This window comes from Monopterus albus, unplaced genomic scaffold, assembly GCF_001952655.1.
Source record: "Monopterus albus unplaced genomic scaffold, M_albus_1.0 scaffold2.1, whole genome shotgun sequence".
Taxonomy (NCBI): Eukaryota; Metazoa; Chordata; class Actinopteri; order Synbranchiformes; family Synbranchidae; genus Monopterus; species Monopterus albus.
In genome coordinates, this window is record NW_018127882.1 from 3,408,633 (window position 1) to 3,433,943 (window position 25,311).

Consider the following 25,311-nt stretch of genomic DNA (forward strand, 5'->3'; position numbering starts at 1 on the left):
TTTGGTGACTGATACAGTATAAATACAAAATTTCCCGATGGTTTTATAAATGAAAGCAAGGCTTAACTGACATGTATTGTATTTTATATGGTTATTTAAGCTTTTTATTTTTAATCTGAAAAGGTATTAATGTGGTGGAATAAAAAGTACAAGACCCAAATGATGCTACAATATAAAAAATTCAGTGGAGTAGATGTATACAGTAACATAACATGTTTGTTTGTTTCAGAAATTGGTGTAAATCATAAAAAACGTTCCATACAGTGGATTCTCCGTGGCTTTTATTTTGAAGTGCGGGATGCGGCTTACGTACCGGAAGTGTGTGGTTTTTGTAGCTAGCTTCAGGCAGCTGGGGAGGAGGAAAGCCCAGGCTGTGATACCGCTGGATGATGGCTGCTTTCGGGATCCTAAGTTACGAACACCGGCCATTAAAGCGGCCGCGGCTTGGCCCTCCGGACGTTTATCCTCAAGATCCAAAGCAAAAAGAGGTCAGATTTTACGATGCCCAATCTGAAAAGCCAAGAATGATGTTTTGGAGAGGAAATTTTTCAGCCAAGAAGCTGTGCGAGCTAACACCAGCTAGCCTGTTTGGGAAGCCCTCTAGACGATTCGGGCCTAGCAATAACAATGAACAGCAGCTACTTATAGTGGTTGTCAGTTTGTTAGCTAGCTCGACAGTCTACTGGGAGAACAACCAGTTCGTTAAATACCAGAGATTTTTTTTTTTTTTTAGAGCTAGCTTAGCGGCTGGTGGATGCTAACCAGTTTGTTATAAACGGCAACCAATATTTAGCTGTGATGGAAAACAATAATGCAGTGAAATCTGGGTTGTGCGTGATTAGTAATTGTTAGTTAGCTTGATGTTTTGGTCCAACGAGTTAACGTTAGCTAAACCTACACAGCTACCCTTTACCACCTGCAAGCAGTAATTTAAGCTTTAACTATTCGTGTTTTATTTTAAGACTGGAGCTTGGCTTAGCTGAGAGGTGCTCTCAGCTCCTGGTTTATTATTAACCTAAGACAATTTGTTATTGTTGGTGGAAGCTGATAGATTTACCTCTGGGGGGTTCTGTCAACGTTACCACAAGTCTGTGATAATGACAGCTACGTGTATTTTCCTGGTGTCAGGAAACCCAGTCAAGCGCATATCCTGATTTTCTCAAACTGCTGCTAGCTGGTCTGTGATCAGAAACAAGGAGATGCTGCATGTAGATCAACACATAATGTTTTTGCTTTTTTTATTATTAGGCACTGAAATGTGTGTTTGTTTCAGGATGAGCTGACAGCCCTAAATGTGAAGCAAGGTTTCAACAACCAACCAGCTGTGTCTGGTGATGAACATGGCAGTGCCAAAAATGTCAACTTCAACCCTTCAAAGGTAACGACTCTTGCACTTTAACCCCCCTCCATGCTGAATGTTGTATTTTTGTGTGAGTGGTTTTTGATCAGTTTGGCCTTCAAATGTTTCCCTCAATGTTTTACAGATCAGTTCAAACTTCAGCAGCATCATTGCAGAGAAGCTGCGTTACAACACATTTCCAGACACAGGGAAGCGTAAGCCACAGGTCAACCAGAAGGATAATTTCTGGCTCGTCACAGCAAGGTCACAGAGCTCCATCAATAACTGGTTCACAGATTTAGCTGGGACTAAACCTCTAACACAGCTGGCTAAAAAGGTAAGACCTCAATGTACAGCAGTAAAAATCTTCATTACTATATTATGTTTTCTTCGTGTTGGTTTAACTGGTAAAATAATTGCTGGAGAAATCTACCGTCTACTTTGCCTTGCACTTTTGAAATGTATTCCCCACACTGGCCTCACTCTGTGCGCTGTTTTGGTGGACTGGTTAATTGGCTTATTTCTTTACACATTGGTCTCCTGTAGAGAATTAGTGGTTTGTTTGTTTGTGTTCACGTTTTCAGCTGATTTCTGCTATTTACAATTAGAAAGCATTGATGTGGATTTCTCATGTAACAATGGAAATTGATTCCCTGAAAAATTTTAAACATCATGCAACACACTTCAGTTAAAATACTAAAGTAAAAATGCCTTAATTATTTGCAGCTGTATGATTTCCCCAGTCTTTCTTCAGGCTCATCCGTTTTCCCCACCCATGTTTACCAGTTCTCGTACACATTTTTACCATGTACTGTCTTGTCTAAGTACATGTTACCATTCCTAACTGTGACTGTAGTATGATACTATGCTGTCCTGGTATCAACAGTTGAGCCTACTTCCAAGGGGGACCCTGAGGAAGACACTTAGACTGGGGGGAAGTTAGCCAGATCTGACAGTGTATCATTGAACATGATAAGCTAGTTTAAGAAGTCCTGCTGTAATCAATCCTAATGACCAGACCTTACTGTTTTATCCCATAAGTAATAATGATGTAAGAACATAGAAGTTGCATCTTCATTTTTCCACCAAAAACTGATTTGGCTTTCTGGTGTGCAGTGAACACTACAGCCTCACAGGACCACCAGTGTCGCTGTGTACCATTTTGTAGTTTTGCGATGTTGGCCTGCAAATTTACTTCACTTATTGTGGCAGAGGTTTATAGACTTTTGCTGCTGGGACATCTTAGACAGAGGTAACTAATGTATCAGGTGTGGAGGGTCCCGATGTTTCCTTCCGAATAGGGTTACTGGCCCTCTGTTTTGAAAGAAATTGGTTGAGGTGGTTCGCGATGCCTCCTGGGCACCTTCCTTTGGAGGATTTCCAGGCACATCTGACTGGTACGGCAGTAGAACCTTGGCTAGACCCACAAAGTGCTGGAGAGGCTGTATATCTAATCTGCCTCACCTAGAAGTAGTTGAAAAACAGGGGACTGGGATGTCTGCATTACCTTTCTTACCCTACGGCCACCACACCCCTATCCCAGATATGTGTCGGAAAATAGATGGATGGCTCCTGATGTTTATATCTCTGCTTGGAGAGGTTCCTGTCAGTTCTATGAAAGCAAAGTGCCAGTAGTTGGAATGGCCATGGTGATAAAACAGTTCCTAATCTGTGTAGAGCTCTCCTGGAGAGTTCAATTCAACCTCAGAAAACCAGAACAATTCAGGAAAGGTAATGGAGTGTTTTTATTTCCTTGTTAAGTCAACTGGTTCTTCTGTGTAAATCAAGTCTATTGCTGATCTCGTTTGGGTGTATTGACTCAAAACACAGTGAATGTCATTGTTATTGGAAACATTCTCTATCGGTTCATTTTTAAAAATCTATTATTTATAGATTGTCTGGTGAGGAGGTTTCTTGTACTCTCTGTGAATTATTTTCTTTGTAAATGCTTTTACAAATGGTAGCAAATAGGGGTTAAATTTTGAATATGTTAGACTAAATTAAAGGGTCTTTAATGAAGTGTATGAATCCACTGTGGTGCGGTACATTTACATAGTATTTTTTATGTCTTTTATTGCTGTGTGAATTGGTACATGCATTGCTCATGTTTCTATATTTTCTAACTGTGCTTATGAATTGACTTTGACTGATTGCTTTTCCAGAGGTACAGGGCTCCAGGTTTCTCCTCAGCTCCGTCACTCAGACCACAGAAGACCTAACATCAGGAAAATACGGCAGATGTGTTTAAATGAAATTGTGGGCTTTAATCCTTTTAGTTTATTCATGTTCAAAACAGAGAGTGTTGGAAAGGAAAATTCATCTGGCTATAAAAGGAGTTCCGAAGACTTTATTTACACAATTTTAAAAATTTACCCGATGTTTCTTACTATTCTTATGTGAGAGAAATATTTTTGGTGTTGCATGCAACATTACTGACCCATGTAAATGTTCTTGTCTCAGGTTCCCATCTTTAGCAAAAAGGAGGAGGTTTTTGGATACTTGGCCAAGTACTCAATCCCAGTCATGCGTTCAGCGTGGATGATCAAGATGACCTGTGCGTATCATGCAGCCATCACAGAGACTAAAGTCAAGAAGAGGCATGTGATTGATCCTTGTATAGGTAAGCAAGTGAGGGTTACGTGGCTTTGTTTCAAGTCTTATGAATTTTCCTCTTTGTGCTGCTGTTTATTTGATTCTTCTGGGGTTTGAAATGTGTTTTCATGTGTGTAGAATGGACCCAGATTATTACTAAGTACCTATGGGAGCAGCTTCAGAAAGTGGCTGAGTTTTACCGGCAGTTCCCCAACTCCTGCTGACGTGGAGACGGCCATGAAGCAGTGGGAGTACAACGAGAAGCTCGCCATGTTCATGTTTCAGGCGAGTTCACTCTCTAAAGTCTGTTGTTGACAAGTGTTGAGCTTGAAATGTTACAGTTTAATACCTTACTGCAATTTCCTCCAGTAAAACAGTAGTCTAATGTACTACACTGGATCTTCAGTAGTTTCATTAGTTACTGCTCTGTTGCCATATTGATGTGCTGTGGCAACAGAAAGCTATCAAGGAAATGCTTTTTCCTCTACTTACTGCTTTCCAAAGCAGCAGAGGAGGTTAAAAGCATTATTAAACAGGCTGATCTTAGCCTTAATAAACAAGATAATAACAGTTTGTTTTTTTATCCCAGGGAAAATAGAAACTTATGGTATGTTACCTACTGGAGAACATGCCGCCCATTTCTTCTGTAAAATCTGTAGTTTTTCTGAGTACTGAATGAAATCACATTACATTAGGGAAAGTGGTTCAGAAAAAGAGTTAGTAATGGATTTGTTTTTCTGATCCTAGACCTGCTTGATTGCTTGGTGCAAAGATGGTGATCTCTGCATGTTTCAGTCAGTGAATCCATGAACGAATGAATTCTAAGTCTACACCGTAAAGTGTCTTTACCATGTTTGTCTGTCTGACATTAAGATGTGCTTGCATTTGGTGTCTTTTGTCCAGGATGGTATGCTAGACAGACATGAGTTCCTGACATGGGTGCTGGAGTGCTTTGAGAAGATCCGACCTGGTGAAGATGAGCTTCTCAGACTTCTGCTGCCCCTTTTACTACAGGTACTCCCTCTGCATTTACTGTCATCTCAACATCTCTGCTTCTGTCACCATTCATGCTCTGATGGGTTACATTAGTACAAAGTCGCACACTGGCTGCTCTGTGTTATGACAGGAACACTAATGCTATGCTGTAAATCTATCGTTCAACCTGCAGTACTCAGGTGAATTTGTACAGTCGGCGTATTTGTCACGAAGATTGGCTTACTTCTGCACGCGGCGCCTCAACCTGTGGCTAAGTGACGGGAGCCTGGGCCCCGGTGCAGGAGGTCATCCAGCCCATGGCATCTTGACGCAGCAAGGTAACGCCCTGCCCCCAACTCCGACCTCACAGCCGGCAGGAGGGAACCAGCCCCAGACACCCTTCACAGATTTTTACATCTGTCCTCAGCACAGGCCTCTGGTGTTTGGACTCAGCTGCATGTTACAGGTGCTGTGCTTCCATTTTGATGGATATGTATGAAATGTGGAACTTTTCCTCTGTGCTGGGTTTAAAGTACCTCCTTTACTAAAGTTCTTTCCCCTGTTACTTGTATCTTGTTACTGTCACATCAGAGCATAGTGCTGTGTTGTCCCAGTGCTCTGGTGTGGCATTACTCTCTAACAGACAGCAGAAACAAGACTGGGTCTCCGCTGGATCTCCTTCCCATTGCCCCTTCCAGCTTGCCAATGCCAGGAGGCAATACTGCCTTTACACAGCAGGTACATCCAGTACTGAACTGAAGTTCTTACTTTTTCTGTTTATTAAGACAACATGTAAATGTGGGGGGTGTACAGCACAAGAGCCTCTTGGTTGGCTTATCTTCTTTTAGTTGTCGTTTTATTAACTTTTCCAACCCATAAAAAAAATAATGAAACCCAAAACAAAATACCACAACAAATAAATGAAGAACAGGTAACAGAATAAACCTGTTCTGAACACACAAAAGCTAATATTGGTCAAATAAGGTGAACCAATAAATTGTGAGATAAAGGACAGCCCTTGAAGTGCCAGTAAAACTCGCTAATGCAAATCCAAATTCTTCTTTGGACAAACCTGTTGGCTGAGAGACCCATCTCCTAATAAACACATCTTTCTGGCAGTGGTTTATGTAACTGTGCCTGGCTGGATTTCTCCTTGGTTTTGGGGTATTTTTGTTTGGAAGATGATGTTTTCTGAACCCTTCTTTCACCACAGGTCCGTGCAAAGTTGAGAGAAATCGAGGAGCAAATTAAGGAGCGAGGCCAAGCAGTGGAGTTCAGGTGGTCCTTTGATAAGTGCCAGGAGACCACAGCAGGTAAGAAAACCGCTCCTTTGTCTCTGCAAGACACCTGTTCACAGCTCATGAACACAGGTTTGTGCAAGGACGACTGAGATGATTTCTGTTATCTGTTGTCAGGGTTCACCATTGGGAGGGTTCTCCACACCCTGGAGGTTTTAGACAACCACAGCTTTGAGAAGTCTGATTTCAACAACTCGCTGGATTCACTGTACAACCGAATATTTGGGTCAGGCCAGAGTAAAGATGGCCATGAGGTAGGGAGTGGCTCTGCTTAAATCTTTTATTTATATATATATATGTCCAAGTTTACAAATATCAACATTATACTCTCAGTATAATTTTGATGTTAGTATCTGTGCTTTGCTGATAACATGATTACTGATCGTCAGATTAGAAATTGTGGCACCAGCAATTAGCTGTATTGTCTCATGATGCCTGTTTCTGTCCAGATGTCACCAGATGATGATGCGGTGGTGACCCTGCTTTGTGAATGGGCAGTGTGCTGTAAGCGTTCTGGCAGGCACAGGGCCATGGTGGTGGCGAAGCTGCTGGAAAAGAGACAGGCTGAAATAGAAGCAGAGGTAAGAGACACGGCAACCCCCAGCTGACTTCTGCTTCATGATTTTAATCTCTTGCTTGTTTTCCTCAGGTTCAGACTAATGTTTCAATAGTCATCAACCTCATTAGAGCTAATCTCTCATCTGTCAAATAAAGTGACTGCATCACAAGTTAGTGCCTTATTGCAAATGTGTTCCAAGCAGTTCGTGTTTTTCCAGTTAGACTGCTTCATTTAACGAATTTTAGACACCCGAAGAGATGAAAGTAAAAAGCTTATTTTGAGAATAGTTGTAAAAAACAAAAAGGCCAAAAAAAAAGTCTTTTGACTCATTAGGTTTAGCATGTGACTGTTGACTTCACCTTGAGATCTTTTCAACTGAAACAATGAGAATAAGCATTAATTTATCTTCTTCCACACAGCGTGGCACCTTGCCTTGTATGAATTGCTGCTGCGATGGTCCTGCGCTCCCATCGTGCTCCCAAACATTGCAGTAACATTAAAAATAATCCTACTGTGCAGTTCTTGTTTTGTGGCTTCTTTAGATGACCCAAATGAGAAACTCACATAAGGAAAGTTTATAAACTGGATTTCTACATTTATCACTCAAAGACCATCTGCTGTGTGTATGTTTGCAGAGGTGCGGTGAGTCCGAGGTGGTGGATGAGAAGGGCTCTGTGTCATCTGGCTCCTTCTCAGCTGCCACGCTGCCGGTCTTTCAGGATGTACTGCTGCAGTTCCTCGATACTCAGGCCCCCACACTGAGTGAGTCTTCCTCTTTTTAAATGTTTTATTTTTCATTTCAGCAGCTACATTTCTCAAAGGTGTCAAACTTGATCTCAGTATAAGATTGAAGGGGGTTTATATCCTTTTGTGTTTGCCTCTTATTTTATTACCCGGTGCATATTTGTAATAAATGGCTTGACAAGGGAAACCTGCTATTAAATTATTCAAATCCTCATTTCGCCTCTGTAGCGGAGCCTGGGAATGAAAGTGAACGAGTGGAGTTCTCCAACCTGGTCCTGCTTTTCTGTGAGCTCATCCGTCATGACGTCTTTTCCCACAACATCTACATGTGCACTCTCATTTCCCGTGGTGACCTGGCTTCTGACTCCCACCTGCCGCGCCCACGGTCCCCCAGCGACGAGCCCTCTGATGAATCAGAACGCAAGGAGCAGGATGCAGGGAGCAGTGTCAAGATGGAGGCATGTTGGAGGCATCTGTTGTTGGTGTTGTGGAGTGCGATGACTCATTTGTGCAGTAGTACAATGTAACAGTGTGGTGTAAAAGGGTGACATGAGGTTGTTGTTTGTTCACCAGGATACTGGTCTGTCGGATTCTATGGAAATCGATCACAACTCTAGTGCTAATTTTGATGAGGTAAACACAGTATTTTACATTTCATGTTTTCCCTGCTATATTGCATACAAAACATAATCACTTCTCTGGCATGTACCGATTCTACTGAGCATTGTGACGGTCCTCAGGAGCCCTTGTGAGAATCATTTCAGCGTCTTGTTGTTTTGCAGATGTTCTCTCCTCCGATGCACTGTGAGTCCAAGGGCACACCCTCCCCTGAGAAGCCTGCTCCAGAGCAGGACAGCAAGGCCGGTTGTAAGGACAAAGGCATGGACCCTGCTTTCCCTCAGCTGTACGAGCAACCTCGCCACATTCAGTATGCCACTCACTTCCCTATTCCCCAGGTAAAAACACTCAGTTTAGCATTTACAAAGAAATCCCAGCAAATTGCCCTTTAGGGTTTTTAATGGATGAGTTGATGTTTCCCTAGAATATACCAGATTCCATTTTAAAAGTTTTGAGCAGAAGTTTAGCACAGCTTCAGTCCCGATACGTAACCTGGAGGAGTTGAGTTGTGAAGAATAACGAGACTGATACGATTCACCTTTCTGATGGCACCGACCGTTCAGTATTCACCCCCACTCCATGCAGCAACAGGTCAGGTGTGTGGGAGTGACAAAGTAGGTAGGTTAGTTCTTCAGCATAGAAAGAAAGTCACTTTTGGCTTTTCCCGTTTAGGGGTCGCCACAGCGAATCGTCACATTGACGACTCGCACGTTGACATTTGGCATGTGTTTTACGCCAGATACCCTTCCTGACGCAACCCTGATTTAACCACTAGCCTACCACGGCATAACCTGGCCTTAATTTACGTTATTGAATATTGCCTTGTCAATTGGTTAAATACAGTCTTGAAACATAGCAGATAACCCAAATATTGGTGGCAAATATTATTGATGCTGTGTTAAACATTTACAGTTTTGTTTTCTTAATGCGTTTCCTAGTGCTGGCTAGACTTCTCTGCCATTTGATATCCTGTCTGTTGAAAACTCCAAACTCCACACAGATTTTTATTTTTCCATGTTGTTTGCTTCATATTATTTCTTGCTGTGCATCTGGTTTATGATGATCTTTTTTTTGGTCTTCATGTCTTTAGGAGGAGAGTGCCAGTCACGAGTGCAACCAGCGGTTAGTGGTCCTCTATGGTGTGGGCAAACTGAGAGATGAGGCGCGACACACCATCAAGAAAATCACCAAAGACATCTTGAAGGTGCTCAACCGCAAAAGCACAGCAGAAACCGGTAACCGAGTTGCTCATATATATATATTTTTTTTATCAGCACTGACTGATAGCCAAATGTCCTGTGTTTCTCATTTAGCTGCTGTTTTTCATTACCGTAGCTGTGGGCGTGCAGTTTGCATCTGCCATTTAAGATTTCAGTTTTACTGTGCCTACTTTTCATGTTAAGCAGTGAAATTGCTTTGAAGTTTTGATGTGTCCCCAGTTTAATTACTCAGTTTCTCTCCTCCTGAATCTCTCTGTAGAATAATCTCTGTATATCACATGAAAGATGGTTTTGTCAGACAGCAGTGTGAGAAGCAGAAGTTTTATATTGGATGTTTGTAAAACACCATGATGGCCATTTTCTCCTAAAAGCTCTCCTTCTTTTTTGAATACTTTCCATTTATATTCCCTTTCTCCTGTCCTTTTTAAAAGAACAAGCTTTTCTTAATCGCCCTGGGAGGGGGGGGCATCACTCAATCTTCTTTCAACCCAATTTCTATGCTAATTGCTCTCATCAGTTCACAGCCACTTTATCTCAGAAACATGTGACCTTATTAAGGTGAATTAAGGTTTTCACAGTAATAATTGCATAGATTGGAATGTTTTGTGTCGCCTTAGCACATTCCTGTGAGCCCATGATGACCTTCAGCTCCAAGTTGTTTCTCCTAAATGAAGAGTACCATTTTCCTTTCCTTTAAGTGCCTTTATAGCTATCGCTTTTGCAGTAAAGCTACAAATGGACAGAAGAAATAAGATAACAGACCATTTGTTTAACTCGATTTCATGGCTCAGCTGCTCAGCAGACCAGAAAGAATACTGCTGACCAGTTCTAAACTGCCGCTCCCTCTCTTTTACATATATGTAGGAGGGGAGGAAGGACAAAAGAGGAAGAGGAGTAAACCAGAGGCCTTTCCCACTGCAGAAGATATCTTCTCCAAATTTCAGCACCTCTCTCACTTCGACCAGCACCAGGTCACCTCCCAGGTCAGACCAGACAGCCTCCTCCTTTCATGTCCTAATGGGTGCCATGTGTTAAAGTATGTAGGAATCATCTGATCGTCTGGGGACCAGCCATAGAGATTATTAATGCAAATGTCACAGCAGCTGAAAATAAAAGGCCCCCCATGGAGACTGATTTGAATGTAAATGTATTTTGAAGCTAATTAGATTTCTCTGATGTCTGAATACAATTTGAATGAATAATGGTGGCTATAGGTTGAAAACCCATCAGAACATAAGGTGTTTTAATTTGGGATAGTCAATGCTGTAAAACATGGTGCCCACCGACGCTGACATGTTTGTCCGCTCCACTTTGAGCTTTGAGGTTGTAACAGAGAATGCGGTTGCTCCTGAGCACAGTACAGCCAATTAGAATTACAGCTTTGTGCCTTTGCCAGTTAGTCAGTCAGCAGTTTTCATGCATTTCTGTCCAGACGCCTCTAATATATGTAGTGAAGACTTTAAAGGAATTTAATAGGAGTTACTCAGTGTATTTTTTTTGGCAAAATGGAAGTTACACTACTGACGTGTGATTCATATGAATAATTTGTAGTAGGAAACATGTCTTCACTTAGACTGTTTGTACAAGGAGTATAGAGGATTGATAGGGAGCTTTGTCACTTTGTCCTTGAGTACAAGTGGATGTTTTTACCAAATTAAAAAAACAAAACAATTCCCTCAAGGTGTTCCAACCGTCGGCTTGCTGTGTCTCTGCTCTTAGACTCTGAGCCGAGGCTCAATGTGTCCTGACATTGTGTGTGTGTGTGTGTGTGTGTGTAACCACAAGTGTCCAGAAATGTGCTGGAACAGATCACCAGCTTTGCCTTAGGGATGTCTTATCACCTGCCTCTAGTCCAGCACATCCAGTTCATCTTTGACCTCATGGAGTACTCCCTCAACATTAGTGGCCTCATAGACTTTGCTATTCAGGTATAGCCACCTTCATTTAACTTGGATATAGCACTACACATCTCTTTTTGTTCATTGTTGTAAAAATCCTTTGACTGTTTGTGTTTTGTAGCTTCTGAATGAGTTGAGTTTGGTGGAAGCCGAGTTGCTGCTGAAGTCATCCAGCCTGGTGGGCAGCTACACCACCAGCTTGTGTCTGTGTATTGTAGCTGTGCTGAGGAGGTACCACTCCTGCCTCATTCTCAATCCTGAGCAGACAGCGCAGGTTTTTGATGGGTATGTCAATTTGTCAACATGGTATCTCAAATCTTCAAGTTGTATGTGCAGTTTCATTAAGACTTGATATTTAATTTGTGTCCCAAACCTGGGACTGTATGGTTGTGTGTGTGTGTGTGTGTGTGTGTGTGTGAGAGAGAGAGAGAGAGATGAACTGAAATAGAAATAAAATCCCATCTCTAAGGAGGGTTGGGATATCTTATAATTAAAGTAGTAAAAAAGACGTTTGTGGTTGCAACAGCCAGTTAAAGAATTTTACTGCTGTTTTTAATGAGGATTTTTATTGTTACATGAATGCAGACAGGGCACTTTGTTCCTGAACAATCTGACTGTGATGCTGGTATTAAGTAGGGGTGTGCATTTCAGGATAAAATGCTCAATATTGGTTGGGAACTATTCAACATTTATTCGAAGTTTACGCAACCACACACATTGCTGTGAGTTCCGGTCCCGCCGCTTCGTGCTGGCTGTCTCCATATTGCTAAAATTGTCATGTGCACATGCTGTGGCTTCACCTGTAGTGTCCTGCGGCGGTGAAAAGTACATTCACCAGGTTTCCCGCAGTATGCCGCACCGGCACTGCTTTAGTCTGAAGAGCATCACTATTTATGTTCCAGTTGGCAGGTGACTGTCACATGCGATTCGGTTCTAAGTGTCGTCCATGCAGCCGTGGTCAGATACACCTTTTCAACACATGCATTATCATCATACAGTTTATCCCATCGTGGTGTGACCATTTTTCTTGATGGGACCGTATACTCAGAATGAACTTGGACACCTCCTAACTGCACCTCTAAAACTCATGTGAATTCAGTACATCTTATCTGTAGAAAATCTGCTGTGTAAAAATAAAAATTTGTAGTTTTTCAGGGCTTGTGTGTCAGACCGTTTCTTTTCTTTAGGTTTAAGTTTGGCCCTGGACAACAAACTGTCTGGTACACAACCACCCGTAAAATGGCTAAATGTCTCTGTACAGATTAAATGTACAGTGCATTAATTAGGGAGCTTTAGGGGTGCTGGTAGGTGTAGCTCCCCTGTTTATAGTCTTCATCCTAAGCTCAGATAGCCGGCTGCTGTCTGTAGCTCCATGTATGTACAGACAGGAGAAAGGAATTTGTCTTTTTGCCTTATTTAAAATAAATAATGGTCTTGTCCCTTAAGCGTGTAGATGAAAGAGTTGCTGTTGAATCATAAACGTGTTCACAGGTTGCGTATTGTGGTGAAATCAGGCGTGAACCCAGCAGACTGCTCGTCTGCTGAGCGCTGCATCTTGGCCTACCTGTATGACCTCTACACCTCCTGCAGTCACCTCAAGAACAAGTTTGGTGAGATCTTCAGGTAAAATTAAGATTTCAGCTATTTAAAAGTGACTGTTTTCAGTTTGCCTTAGAACAAATGCATATTTGTGTGTAATATGTGTACAGGCTGTACGTCTAGACATATCATTACATTTTATTTACATCCAGTTTTAGTTCTAGTATTCCAGTATTAGTTCCAGTATTCCTTTTAGTTGCTTCTAATCAGACGCCAGCAGCCCTGTGCATTACATCAGTTTTCAACAAAGTGTTTTTATTTCTCTTTGTGTAATCTAAGGTTGTTTTTTATTTGTCAGCACCGACAGAACCCCTCATTTTTCCTTTTGCCTTGTGTTCTCTCTCTCAGTGAGTTCTGCTCCAAAGTGAAAAACTCCATCTACTGCAATATTGACCCGTCAGACTCCAACATGCTTTGGGATCCTGCGTTCATGATGGAGGCCATCGCCAACCCCTCGGCCCACAACTTCAACCATTCCGTGGTGGGCAAAATCCTCAACGACAGCCCGGCCAACCGCTACAGCTTTGTCTGTAATGTGCTGATGGATGTGTGTGTGGACCACCGAGACCCTGAGAGGTGTGTGTCTCTTGTTACAGTTATGTTTTATGTGTGTACGGGTCAGACTGCTACAGTTCTGTACTCTTTGTTGGACTGTCGGTTCATATCATGTAATGTGCTTTCAGGGTGAATGACATTGGGATCCTGTGTGCCGAGTTGACAGCGTATTGTCGCTCACTGAGTGCCGAGTGGCTCGGCATCCTCAAGGCTCTCTGCTGCTCCTCCAACAATGGCAACTGTGGCTTCAATGATTTGCTATGTAATGTAGATGTAAGTCATGCTTCTATAACTCTGTATCTAGTGCTCATCTTGTTAAATGCTTACTACAGTTTTCATCCTTACCAACAGCTGTTCTGTCAGATTTCCTAAGAACGTTAGCCAAATGTGTGTTAAGTCTTTGCCACCTTTCAGTTGAATTCTAGTGTTTATTTTTACATCTTATATGCGATTGGTCTCAAAATAACAGCATTGATTTTAAAGTTGATCTCCTCTGCACTCCTGTCGTTCAGGTTAGCGATTTGTCCTTCCACGATTCCCTGGCAACCTTTGTAGCCATTCTTATTGCTAGACAGTGCCTGCTTCTAGAAGACCTGGTTCGCTGTGTGGCCATTCCTTCTCTCCTCAATGCAGGTAAGGGTTATTCCATCTTATGAAGACTGCTATACAAAAAGAATGCTAGGGCAAAAATATGCAAATGAGTAAGTACTTTAAAACAGTGGTTCCCAACCTTTTTCAGGTGGATGTTAGAACAACTGCTTTATATGTCAGCTTGGTCAAGTTTGTGTTATTCTTAAAATTTGGAGTGGAAGAAACTGGACATTTCAGCCATTCATTCACTACTTTTAAAATTATTTTCTCAATACATTTAGCCCTAGATTTAATCTTTTTTCCATGACCTTTTTCTGTTTGAACCATTCATCAGTTACATTTAGTCGAGTCAGTAATTTATCCATTACATTTAGCTAGCTATTTACAATCTAAATTATCTACCATTTTGCTTTATGGTTAGCTATTTTCAACCATTTATCCATTACTTTTTAGCTTCTTTTAATTTGCCGATTTCTTTTAGTCATCAATTTCGGTCATTAATGCATTATTTTATGCTAAATATTTAGACCTCTGTGTTGGCTAAAGAGCTGCTTTTCACGCTCTGTGTTACAGCTGACACAGGATGTGAATATATGGGTTTTTAGTTTTAATCAAATCATAATTTCTATGCTGTCAGATTCGTTGGCCTGCTGTACTTTGTCTTTCTAAGTAGGCTACCCTTTGGCAGCTGCACAAGTGCCCCTGTGGTACACAGACCTCTGAACAGGAGTCCTTTAAACTAGGCTCATTTGTCCACTAATACCATCACTTCCTCTCTGTGGTGCCAATTTACCAGGGTTCTCCATTCCACCTCCCCTTTCCAAGAATCTGTATACAACCTCACTGCCATTAGGCATTTTATAAATGTGTGAGTAGTACACTGCAGCATGGTTCATAAGAAGGAACATCAAACTGAATAATCCCTCATACCTATCAAAGAGGAGAATGAACACAGCTTGTTTTATTTGCAGCCCTGGTGCACTTTGTGCAGTGGCCAAAGAAGTGCTTCTCTGTTCCTGATGTGCATTTTCTCTCTCTCTCTCTCTCTCAGCTTGGACACAAAGCCCTATTCAGTCATTCTGTTTGGTTGAGCTTGGCTCATTTTATAACTATAACACATGCCAAAAGCCACCAGCTCTCTCTCTCGTGTCAGATGCTTTGTTCTCACACCCTCTTTCACAACAACAGCTCTGTGTAAATTCCACTTCTTCCTGACTGAGAAGTCTACAGTATTTAGGACGAGGTTTAAGTTTAGATGTGTGACTTTGTGATACATTGTGTAGCCACATATGTGTGATACGAGAAAACACTTATCAGTGTCCGAACTTATGTTTAGCCTGCAGTGAACAAGATTCTGAGCCAGGAGCCAGACTCACCTGCAGGATTTTGTTGCACCTTTTCAAGACACCACAGCGTAACCCTGTCCCCCAAGATGGTGTAAAGTCAGGTAATAAACACGTTTTACTGTTGTGCAATACATTTTGTCTTTGGCAAATTTGTTTTATAATGGTGTTATGACTCTGCAGATAAATCCTCAGTTGGTATCCGGTCTTCTTGTGATCGCCACCTTCTTGCTGCTTCTCAGAACAGCATAGTTGTTGGAGCAGTATTTGCTGTGCTCAAAGCTGTCTTTATGTTGGGTAAGAATCTCTGAAGTGCTGCCATATCAATAATCTTTAAATTATAATCTGTCAGGCTAAGGGTAGGTTTGTCTTGGTCTCAGTTGCCTCTTTTGTTGGATCAATACATATTAACATGCTATAAAATTACTAATCTGATCTGATAGATTTTACTGTTCTCTAAATGTTTCAGGTGATGCTGAGCTAAGAGGCTCCGGACTGTCCCACCCTGCTGGTCTTGATGACATATCTGAGGGGCGAAATGTCTCTATAGAAACAGCCAGCTTGGACGTTTATGCAAAGTATGTTCTGAAGACGATCTGCCAGCAGGTGAGGACATGAGTTGAAATGGGAGTGAACAGTATTAAAGCAGTAAAGTGCAGAACCACCGTTCACACAGTCAGTATAAAATGGAAAAGGTGAAAATGAAGGTACTGAGATACAGTACCTAATCCATGTATCTGAAGCAAACTGCTTTGTACTGCATGGAGCTATGCAAACATGTTCCTTCAATCATCACGATTATAAGCTTTTCTTAGCTACGTGTAAATGCAGTAAGCAACAAATGCAAAAAAACATGAGATCATTTCCTGCAGCACATTTCACTGGTGCCACATATATAATGAGGCCAGCGAGGGAAGTGACAGAAACTGTGGGCTGGCCTTGCTCTGAGACCACAGGAGATTTCAAACACATTTTCTGCCCAGCAAGCCTCTGACTGGTGTAGTTCTGTTCCTGAGAAATGACCTTTTGCCCAGTTTTCATCTCCAAACAATCAGCTGCGGTTAAGCTCGTTTTGCATGAGTCAGGAGGATACAGGGTATTATACTTTAAGCCTTTGTATCACTGAGCGGTTGAGCAGCTGATCCTGTGGTGTAGCTGCAACATCCTGGAGCTGAACATACTCAAAACAGTGGAGATGACAGTGAACTTCAGGAAGAGCCCCCCCACTTTACTTTACTGTTCTCTGCACCTCCTATCTCTATTTCTAAGTACTGTTTTTATTCCTGTTTATCTCATTTCACAATGAGCATTCCTTTGTCTGTCTGCATTGTTTACTGCCTGTTTATACTGCTCATTTTGCATTGTTTGCACTGGTTGTTGCTTGTTAATGCTGCTTATTTTGTTATATTACACAGCCTTATGCTGGTTTACTGTTTACTTGCCCCTTGCATGGTATACACTTTGAGAGCCAATGTACCAGAGTCAAAGTCCTCATGTGTCCGACACACCTGGCCAATAAAGCTGATTCTGATTCTGAAGTCTTGCTCCTTAAATCAAGATCCTATAACTCAGGTCCTCACATTAGGAAATGTAATTTGGTAACAACTTTCACATTCTCTACACTGACCCTTTTTCTTTCTTCCCCTCTTGTTTTGTCTTACAGGAGTGGGTTGGAGAGCGCTGCCTGAAGTCTCTGTCTGAAGACAGCAGTGCCCTACAGGACCCGGTGCTGGTAAACATTCAGGCCCAGCGGTTGCTGCAGCTTATTTGTTATCCTCACCGCCAGCTGGACAGTGATGATGGAGACAACCCTCAGAGGCAGCGCATCAAACGAATCCTGCAGGTCCGGAATACACTGAAACTTGCTTTGTGTTTAATATTAAATTGTGTCACTTGGTTTGCGCAAGAGATTCATCTGTATTTGAGTAAAGTAAGAACACTTGGTTCAGATAGAACATGAAACATAGGTAGGTTTTACCATGTGTTAGTGAGTTGTCGTTCTTAAACCAGAACTGAGGTACTGCTGCCCTCTCCTGGCTGAATCACAGGTTGAGGAACTGTATTAATGCTATGAGCTGGCCATGTTCATAACTGTAAGAGATCTTTTCCCTTTCATAGAACATGGACCAATGGACGATGAGACAGTCATCCTTGGAGCTGCAACTCATGATCAAACAGAGCGCAAACAATGTCAGTGTGGACAGTGCTTCTGACCATTCTTTTGAAGGATAACCATGAATTGTGCAGAGTTTTTGTTGAATTGATCTGAATATTCCTGATTAATTTTCCAACAGGAGCTCTACTCACTCTTGGAGAACATAGCCAAGGCCACCATAGAAGTGTTTCAGAAATCAGCTGAGATGAACTCCAATAACCCCTCAGGGAACGGGGCAGCGGTCCAAGCTGGCTCTGTATCCAACAACAACAGTACCACAAGCAAGATGAAACCTATTTTGAGGTGTGTGCTGCTTTTTAGAAGATAACAGATTTCTTTTTTTTATATTTAAATTGTTAATTGATATTTGTTATTTAATTCTACAAGGCAGTGTAATATTGTTAAGGCTTGCACTGGTGCACTTGGTCCACTTTCACATTCATTTTAATCCACATAGTTGTTTTTATAACTTCAAACAAATATGTAAAAATATAAACCCACGCCACCGGTCAAACACTAATCTGACGGCCTTCATTTCCTTATGTTTTATTTATTTATTTAGGTTTGTATTCAGCGATGCTGAAGTCTAACATTTGCATTTGCACTCTGATCTGCAGCTCATCAGAGAGGTCGGGCGTTTGGCTGGTAGCTCCGTTGATAGCAAAGCTGCCAACCTCGGTTCAGGGCCATGTACTGAAGGCAGCAGGGGAGGAGCTGGAGAAAGGACAGCACGTGGGCTCCTCCTCGCGTAAAGAGAGGGACAGGCAGAAACAGAAGAGGTGAGTGGCAAACTTGTACTCCTTTGATACAAGAGCAAATGAGATTTTATTCATTCTGGCTGTTCTGTAAGGTAAATACCTTTATTAGCATTTGACAGACTGTATGGCAGGATGAACAGTTTTATTTTGTGTTTAGCCAGCCACCTGAACATGATTTCTTCTCTATTAAATGAAACATTTCCCTCCACAGTATGTCTCTGCTGAGCCAGCAGCCGTTCCTCTCTTTGGTGTTGACCTGCCTGAAGGGACAGGATGAGCAGAGGGAAGGCCTCCTCACGTCTCTCTACAGCCAAGTGCAACAGATTGTTACCAACTGGCGAGAAGACCAGTACCAGGATGACTGCAAGGCAAAGCAAATGATGCATGAGGCCCTGAAACTACGCCTGAATCTTGTAAGACCTTTTTGATCACCTTAACTTTAGAGTACAGCATCACTGGCCAAATAAAGTCTGTCTATAATTAGTTTGTACCACTGTATATTGACATTTAGTTCTAGATTTGTATCACACTACCAGTATAAGCATCTGCAGGTGTTAAAGTCTTAAGAAAGGACTAAATTTAGTCTGTTTAAAAGTCTTAATTGAATTACTTCAGACGAATCTATTGTTGTATAAATCATCCTTACTGGCAATTTGATCATTAAAAGTGTATTAAAATTCATGCTATGTGGTATTAATTAGGATTTTAAAAGCCTCAAATTCGACTAAACCCTGCAGAAACTCTGTTGCAGATATTGTCTAAAACCAGAAACAGGCTTAATTTTATAAAGTTAATCTGCAATAATTTGCTTCACTGCTACCCTACTATTTTTAATCCAGTCTTGGGTTTGATTATGACAGTATGAAAACAGTATTTCTTTTTTTTTTTTTTTATTCTCCTAACAAGGTGGGTGGCATGTTTGACACGGTGCAGCGCAGCACACAGCAGACCACTGAGTGGGCGGTACTCCTCCTCGACATCATCAGCAGCGGCACAGTGGATATGCAGTCCAATAAGTGAGTGCTCATTAAATAGACCCAGTCTGGGTGCAGTGCCCACATTGTTCCTCCAACTGAATGCTAGTTATTGAAACACTTGATCTGCCTGACTTTGTTTGTTTCTCTCCAACAGTGAGCTCTTCACAACAGTGTTGGACATGTTGAGTGTGCTGATTAACGGCACACTGGCCGCTGACATGTCCAGTATCTCTCAGGGCAGCATGGAGGAGAATAAGAGGGCCTATATGAACCTAGTCAAGAAGCTCAGGGTAAGAACACACCTTTCTCACCCTTAAACCAGGGTGTGGATTGTGAAGATTCTACTTTTAATATGTAGTATTCATATACAGGTTTTCAGCTTGGTTTTGTTGCACGTTAAGGTCTAGGATTATTAGCTTTTTATTATTATTTCTTTGGTGTAAAAAAAAAAAAAGAAAAGGGCATTGAAAAATGAAAGCTGCCTGATGAAAAGGCCATAGTACCATCAGTAGAAATAAAACTACCAAAGGTGGAATCTCTCTTGCCAAACTAGTCACCTAAAAATGTGACAAGAGTTAATGAAACATAAGGGAACGTTCACACAGAGGGCAAAATGGTCAATGGTAATTTTAACTCCATCTGTCCTGGTTGGCTGATAGCTTTGCAAGTATGCTTGGCTAAAGCAAAGGATTGAAATAGTATGCTCATTTAACCTCTAGAGTCCCTGCGTCCTCATATGAGGACCGCACAGCTTGGGTTTCCAAAGCTCAGGACTCTAGAGGTTAATAATGGGGCAAAAAAAAAATTTTAATCATTTATATTTTCATAATTCGTCCTCTCAAAAATGCACCCATTTTGTTTCTACAGAAAGAGCTTGGAGATCGGCAGTCAGAAAGTCTGGAAAAAGTTCGCCAGCTTCTGCCGCTGCCCAAGCAAACCCGTGATGTCATTACCTGTGAACCTCAGGGCTCATTAATAGACACAAAGGGCAATAAGATTGCTGGCTTTGAGAAGGAGGTAAGTGTGTTATCACAGTCTCTTGTCCCCTGATGTCTGCCTGAACAGAGTTTCATTATCACTTGTATATCCAAGTGAAAACAGGATGTTAAATCATTTAATAGAACTGCTTGGATCTTAAAAGAGATTTATTGATTTGAAAAATAATGCAGCTTCTAAATAGAAGTGAATAAGTCACATTAAATCAAGAGCAGCTGTCAAGGGTAGACTGAATACATACCATGGAGTCAGCTCTGAGTTAGTGCATTTAAATTTTGCTACTGCTGTTAACAAACCTGCAACGTTGTTTTTCTGAAAATAACCTGCACATGCTTATCTTGAGTTAATTAGAACTGCTGTGCCTTGGTTCCATCAGGGCCTTCAAGTATCAACCAAACAGAAGATTTCTCCCTGGGACGTCTTTGAGGGTCTCAAACACTCTGCCCCTCTCTCCTGGGGCTGGTTTGGTACGGTACGTGTGGACCGCAAGGTCACCAAATTTGAAGAGCAGCAGCGTTTCCTACTGTACCACACCCACCTGAAGCCCAAACCTCGTAGCTACTACCTGGAGCCTCTTCCCCTGCCCCCTGAAGAGGAGGAGCCCCTTACGCCCGTCTCCCAAGAACCAGAGAAGAAGATGATGGAGGCTGTGAAACCAGAGAAGAGTGTGCCTGCTGTGCCCTCTGACACAAACAAGAAGAAATCTAACAAGAAGAAGAAAACTCCCTCCACCAAGACAGAGGTCAGTTATGACTCTAATGAATGATCTTAGAATTATGTGGTTTTACTGAGAGGCATTCTTGACATAGTTGATGCTTGGACCTATAGTATGTTGCTACCCTCAGGTTTAAACAGTGAAACATTTTGCCCGTTATTCTCACCAGGACTATGTGAACCGTACATCAGGCGGTATGAACTATGGGGCTAATATGCCACCTGAGCTGATGCAGAACCACCCATATGGCAGGCTGCCCTACAGTCAGCAGACCATAAGCATGTACACACAGAATCAGCCGCTACCTCCAGGTCAGTGCAGTGCATATTGAAACAAATAAAAAAACCCAATATCTTCAATGCCATCTGGGAATATGGTTTGTCATTTGTTTTTGTTTTTTTCTCAACAGGAGGTCCAGGTTTAGAACCTCCATACAGACCTACCCGCAACCCACAGATGAACAAAATGATGCCCACCCGGCCCAACTACCCAGGCATGATGTCCGCCATGCAGGGAGGCATGCCTGGCATGATGGGACTGGACAAGCAATACCCAATGAGTTATAAGCCCCAGCCTACTATGCCACAGGGCCAGATAGTGCGACAGCATCTACATGTCAGACTGGTGAGTCACATCAAACAACACCTTTTAGTTAAGTAGTCTTGTCTTCCAGACAGCAAAATGGGTAGCTAATAATCTGGAGCAGAATCAAGATAGTTAAGTATCCGTTTGATTGTTGCCTAAATTAATTTTCTAAGTGTAACATGAGAATGGTGTGGTTGAAACAGCTGCCATAACATCAGTTCTATAAAAACTCCTTGTACTCCTGGCAGAGGACATTCAAGCTTTGCAGTTTGCTGACTTCTTATATTTCTCTTTTCAGAATCATAGTATGATAGGGCAAATGAGACAAGCACCCAACCAACCATACACTCCAATGCAGGCATCACAGGTACATCTATTTTTGTTGCTTTTCTTTTCCTAAGCAATGCGCAGGTCATCTGACACCTCTGTTCTCTGAAAATATGTTGTATGATACCTTTAGTTACACACATTAATGCTGAAGAATTGTAAAAATCTATTTTCCATGTAAGCACTTTCAGAAAATGGTTTGAATGTTTGTGATCCACATAGGAATACCTCTCAAATATGGTCTTGTCTGAGTTCACTACATGAACACTCCTAACTTAGACACACAATCAGTAATGGTCTGCTTCTCTGTCTTGGTTGTAATCATTAACATTGCCTCCGTCCAGAACATAAATCAGGGCTATACCACATATGGTTCACACGTGGGGATGCAGCAGCATCCATCCCAAAGTGGTGGTATAGTTCCTTCCTCCTATGGGAACCAAAACTTCCAGGGCACCCATCCTGGCGCCAACCCGGCTGTGGTAGATCCTCTTAGGCAAATGCAGCAGAGGCCCAGTGGTTACGTTCACCAGCAGGCTCCAGGCTACGCGCACAACATGCAGACTGCACAGAGGTCAGTACAATATTGTAAGGAAGGCTGCTGCTTTGTTAGCTGTTCAGTATTATCCTCTTAACTTTTGCTGCATTCAGATTTGCAGAGAAAGGTTTTTGTTCATTTGTATATTAACTACATTGCCACCTGCTCTCATATTTCTTCCTGTCTGGTATACCACAGGTTTGCCCACCAGCCCCTCCAGCAGAATCCTATCATGCACAGTCTCGGTCACATGGGAGGCCAAAGTGTCCACCCAGGCCTGAGGCCCAATCAGATGATGGCAGAACAACAACAACAGCAACAACAACAACAACAACAGCAGCAAGCAGCGCAACAGCAGCAGCAAGCAGTGCAGCAGCAGCAGCAGTACATCAGACAGCAAGCACTCAGAGTACGTTACTTTTTCTCTGTTTTGGCTAAGTTTACCTGTTTTCATGAGGAACCTGTAAAGGGAAAAAGAAGCCCTTTGTGTGCAATGCCTTTTTTTAATTATGAAACTACCCAGTGTTTCTCAATTGGAAGCTGTGTACTAAAGAGTACATCGGTATGTGGACACAGACAAGTCTGACTGTGAACTCGAGAGAGCTCATTTACTTTTGTTGCATTGTCTGATTTACAAGTACTGGGAATTCAGGTTGTGTGGTTATATTTTGACCCCACTCTATGGAACTGCCATTGCCAGTAATATAGGCTAGTTTTATTTATGATTTGGTGAAAATAATAAAGAAACAAGCATGGACAACAGTCTATAAAAGTGGTTTGAAAGAATGCCAAACGAGCAAACCTAAAGAGTGAAACATTGTCTTATGACACCCTCGTCAAAACTAAAGCAGAGGAAACATGCGATAAACTGACACATACAATGTGTGATTGCTCTGCCTCAGCTGCTTTCTGCAGACCTTTTGGCTTAGCCATTGCTGTTGAGCTAATATCACAAAGTGAATGAGAGATAATACTATAAAATGATGCAAGAGACTGCCTTAATGTACAACACTAAATAATTTAGAGTCACGAGTGTTTATAAGAAGAAGCTTTATTTTATTATAACATTGTGACACATACAATGAAATTGTGTTTAGAGCCGAAGGCCCTGGGCCGCTGCGTGCATACCCCCCCACCCCCCCCTAATCTCTAATACCAACTGTTCTCTCTTTTCAGCAGCAGCAGCAACAGCAACAACAGCAACAACAGCAGCAACAACAACAACAACAACAGCAGCAACAGCAGCAAGTCCAGCCTCAGCAGGTTCCTCCTCAACAGCAAGTTCCACAACAGCAACAGCAGCAACAGCAGGTGTCCGCGGTGCCACCACCAGGCCAGGCACAGAATCAGGGACTGGGCATGCAGCCACTGCCCCCCCAGCAACCTATTGTAGGTCCCATCCAGGTGACAGGAACTTTCAGTAGCCCAGTTTTTAGCAGTTTATACTGTCTGTGTAAAGTGAGCGAGAGACAGTACCTGACATGGCTCATTTGTAAAAGCACTGTCTGTGTGATAGAAAATTTATTATAGGAATATACAGTGTAGGGTAGTGAGACATCAACTTAGGTTTTGTTTTATTTTAAACTCCATGTCATTGAAGAGATGAATTGATTTATTCTAAGCATTCAAATATCACACTAGTAATTTTACATGTTTTAGTCACTTAGCAAAAACATGCATACCACATGTGTAATGACTGTATATAATCATACATAGCTTGTGAATGATGCTTTTGGTAGCCAGTGCTTAAACCCATGGACACTGCTGCCTCCACCACTAGATGTGAGCAGTGATTATTGACACTGATAGATTTACTTTGTCTAGACACATTTTAAACACTGCAAGTTGACACTGCGTACTAAAATGAATGGAAATCACTTGCTGCTTAAAATGTCAGTCATCTATTGAATCTGACTGGTAGATAATGGGCTGAAGCACACCCCCTTGAAATTGTTATGTAATGATGTACATATCTCTATTTTAGTTCCAACGACACGGAATGCAGCAGACTCAGCAGCAGCAGCAGACAGCGGCTCTGGTCAGACAGCTGCAACAGCAACTTTCAAGTAAGTCAAAACCTTATTCTCTGTGTCTTCTCACTCTGTGATCCCACCTTTTTTTTTTGAGTTCCCTGTTTAAATGAACCTTTTCTCCATTTTTCAGATACACAACCAGGACAAGGCACCAATTCATATTACTGATCCTGCTTGCTTAGCATGTGGGGGATACAGTAGTCTCTCATTATCTGGGTCATCCCAGCTCTATAGACTGGCAGGTGAATGTGTCCAGTCCTGTTTAGGCTCTTGGGAGGGAATACTGTTCATAGCACAAAGGACCACCAAACCCCATCATGACCGCTGAGGCCACGATCAGAAAACATTTCCAGTCGTGTAATTATGGATTATCGAAGGACTGATCAAGCACTGAAATAGGACAGATAATGGTTAATAATGGAAAAGTCTATGTAAAAAAAAAAACATACCAGAAATTATAAGAATAATGCAATTTTTTAATTTTATTTCAATTTGTACAAGTTTTTTCAGTTTCGTGTATTTCTCATTAAAAACCCATGTCAGTTTTTATGTCTTGTACTTGTGTTGGTTGCCTGTATGCTGTCGATGAAACATTTCATCATGAAAGTGGCGATCAGAGGATTTGTCCTCTCACATCAAGCTGTTCTCATGCATAACATCAGTGGATAAGTGAAAGGGTGAAAATCCCAATATGACAGTTTATACCACAGGTATCTTAGAAGTATTCATTCCTTTATTAAACAAGCCAAGTCAATGTGTACAGCCAGTACCTGGAGGCATTTTAATTCCAATTAACTAATTAGCACAGCAGTCAGACAACTTTTATAATTTTAGTGTTTGCCTCAATTTAGCACGGCGACATAATTGGCAAGTGACGGTTGTCATAACATGAAAAG

The 25,311-nt window shown here is 41.9% G+C and overlaps 1 protein-coding gene across 1 annotated transcript; it reads left to right on the plus strand.

The window, feature by feature from the left end:
- Positions 1-323: 323 nt before the first annotated feature.
- Positions 324-25,277, plus strand: med12 (mediator complex subunit 12). Its single transcript, XM_020592978.1, is given in 44 exon segments — positions 324-488; positions 1,274-1,378; positions 1,485-1,676; positions 3,800-3,959; positions 4,070-4,145; positions 4,147-4,216; positions 4,835-4,945; positions 5,100-5,372; positions 5,498-5,644; positions 6,120-6,219; positions 6,322-6,458; positions 6,654-6,785; positions 7,399-7,525; positions 7,736-7,965; positions 8,081-8,140; positions 8,290-8,463; positions 9,216-9,360; positions 10,210-10,328; positions 11,130-11,273; positions 11,365-11,528; positions 12,735-12,866; positions 13,191-13,418; positions 13,526-13,670; positions 13,910-14,030; positions 15,325-15,435; positions 15,515-15,628; positions 15,801-15,937; positions 16,995-17,174; positions 17,450-17,521; positions 17,626-17,789; positions 18,104-18,265; positions 18,456-18,657; positions 19,151-19,260; positions 19,376-19,511; positions 20,089-20,238; positions 20,594-20,959; positions 21,102-21,243; positions 21,342-21,556; positions 21,816-21,884; positions 22,189-22,418; positions 22,581-22,791; positions 23,559-23,771; positions 24,367-24,448; positions 24,546-25,277. Coding segments are annotated over 44 exon segments (6,498 nt in total). The 5' UTR covers positions 324-386; the 3' UTR covers positions 24,584-25,277.
- Positions 25,278-25,311: the final 34 nt, after the last annotated feature.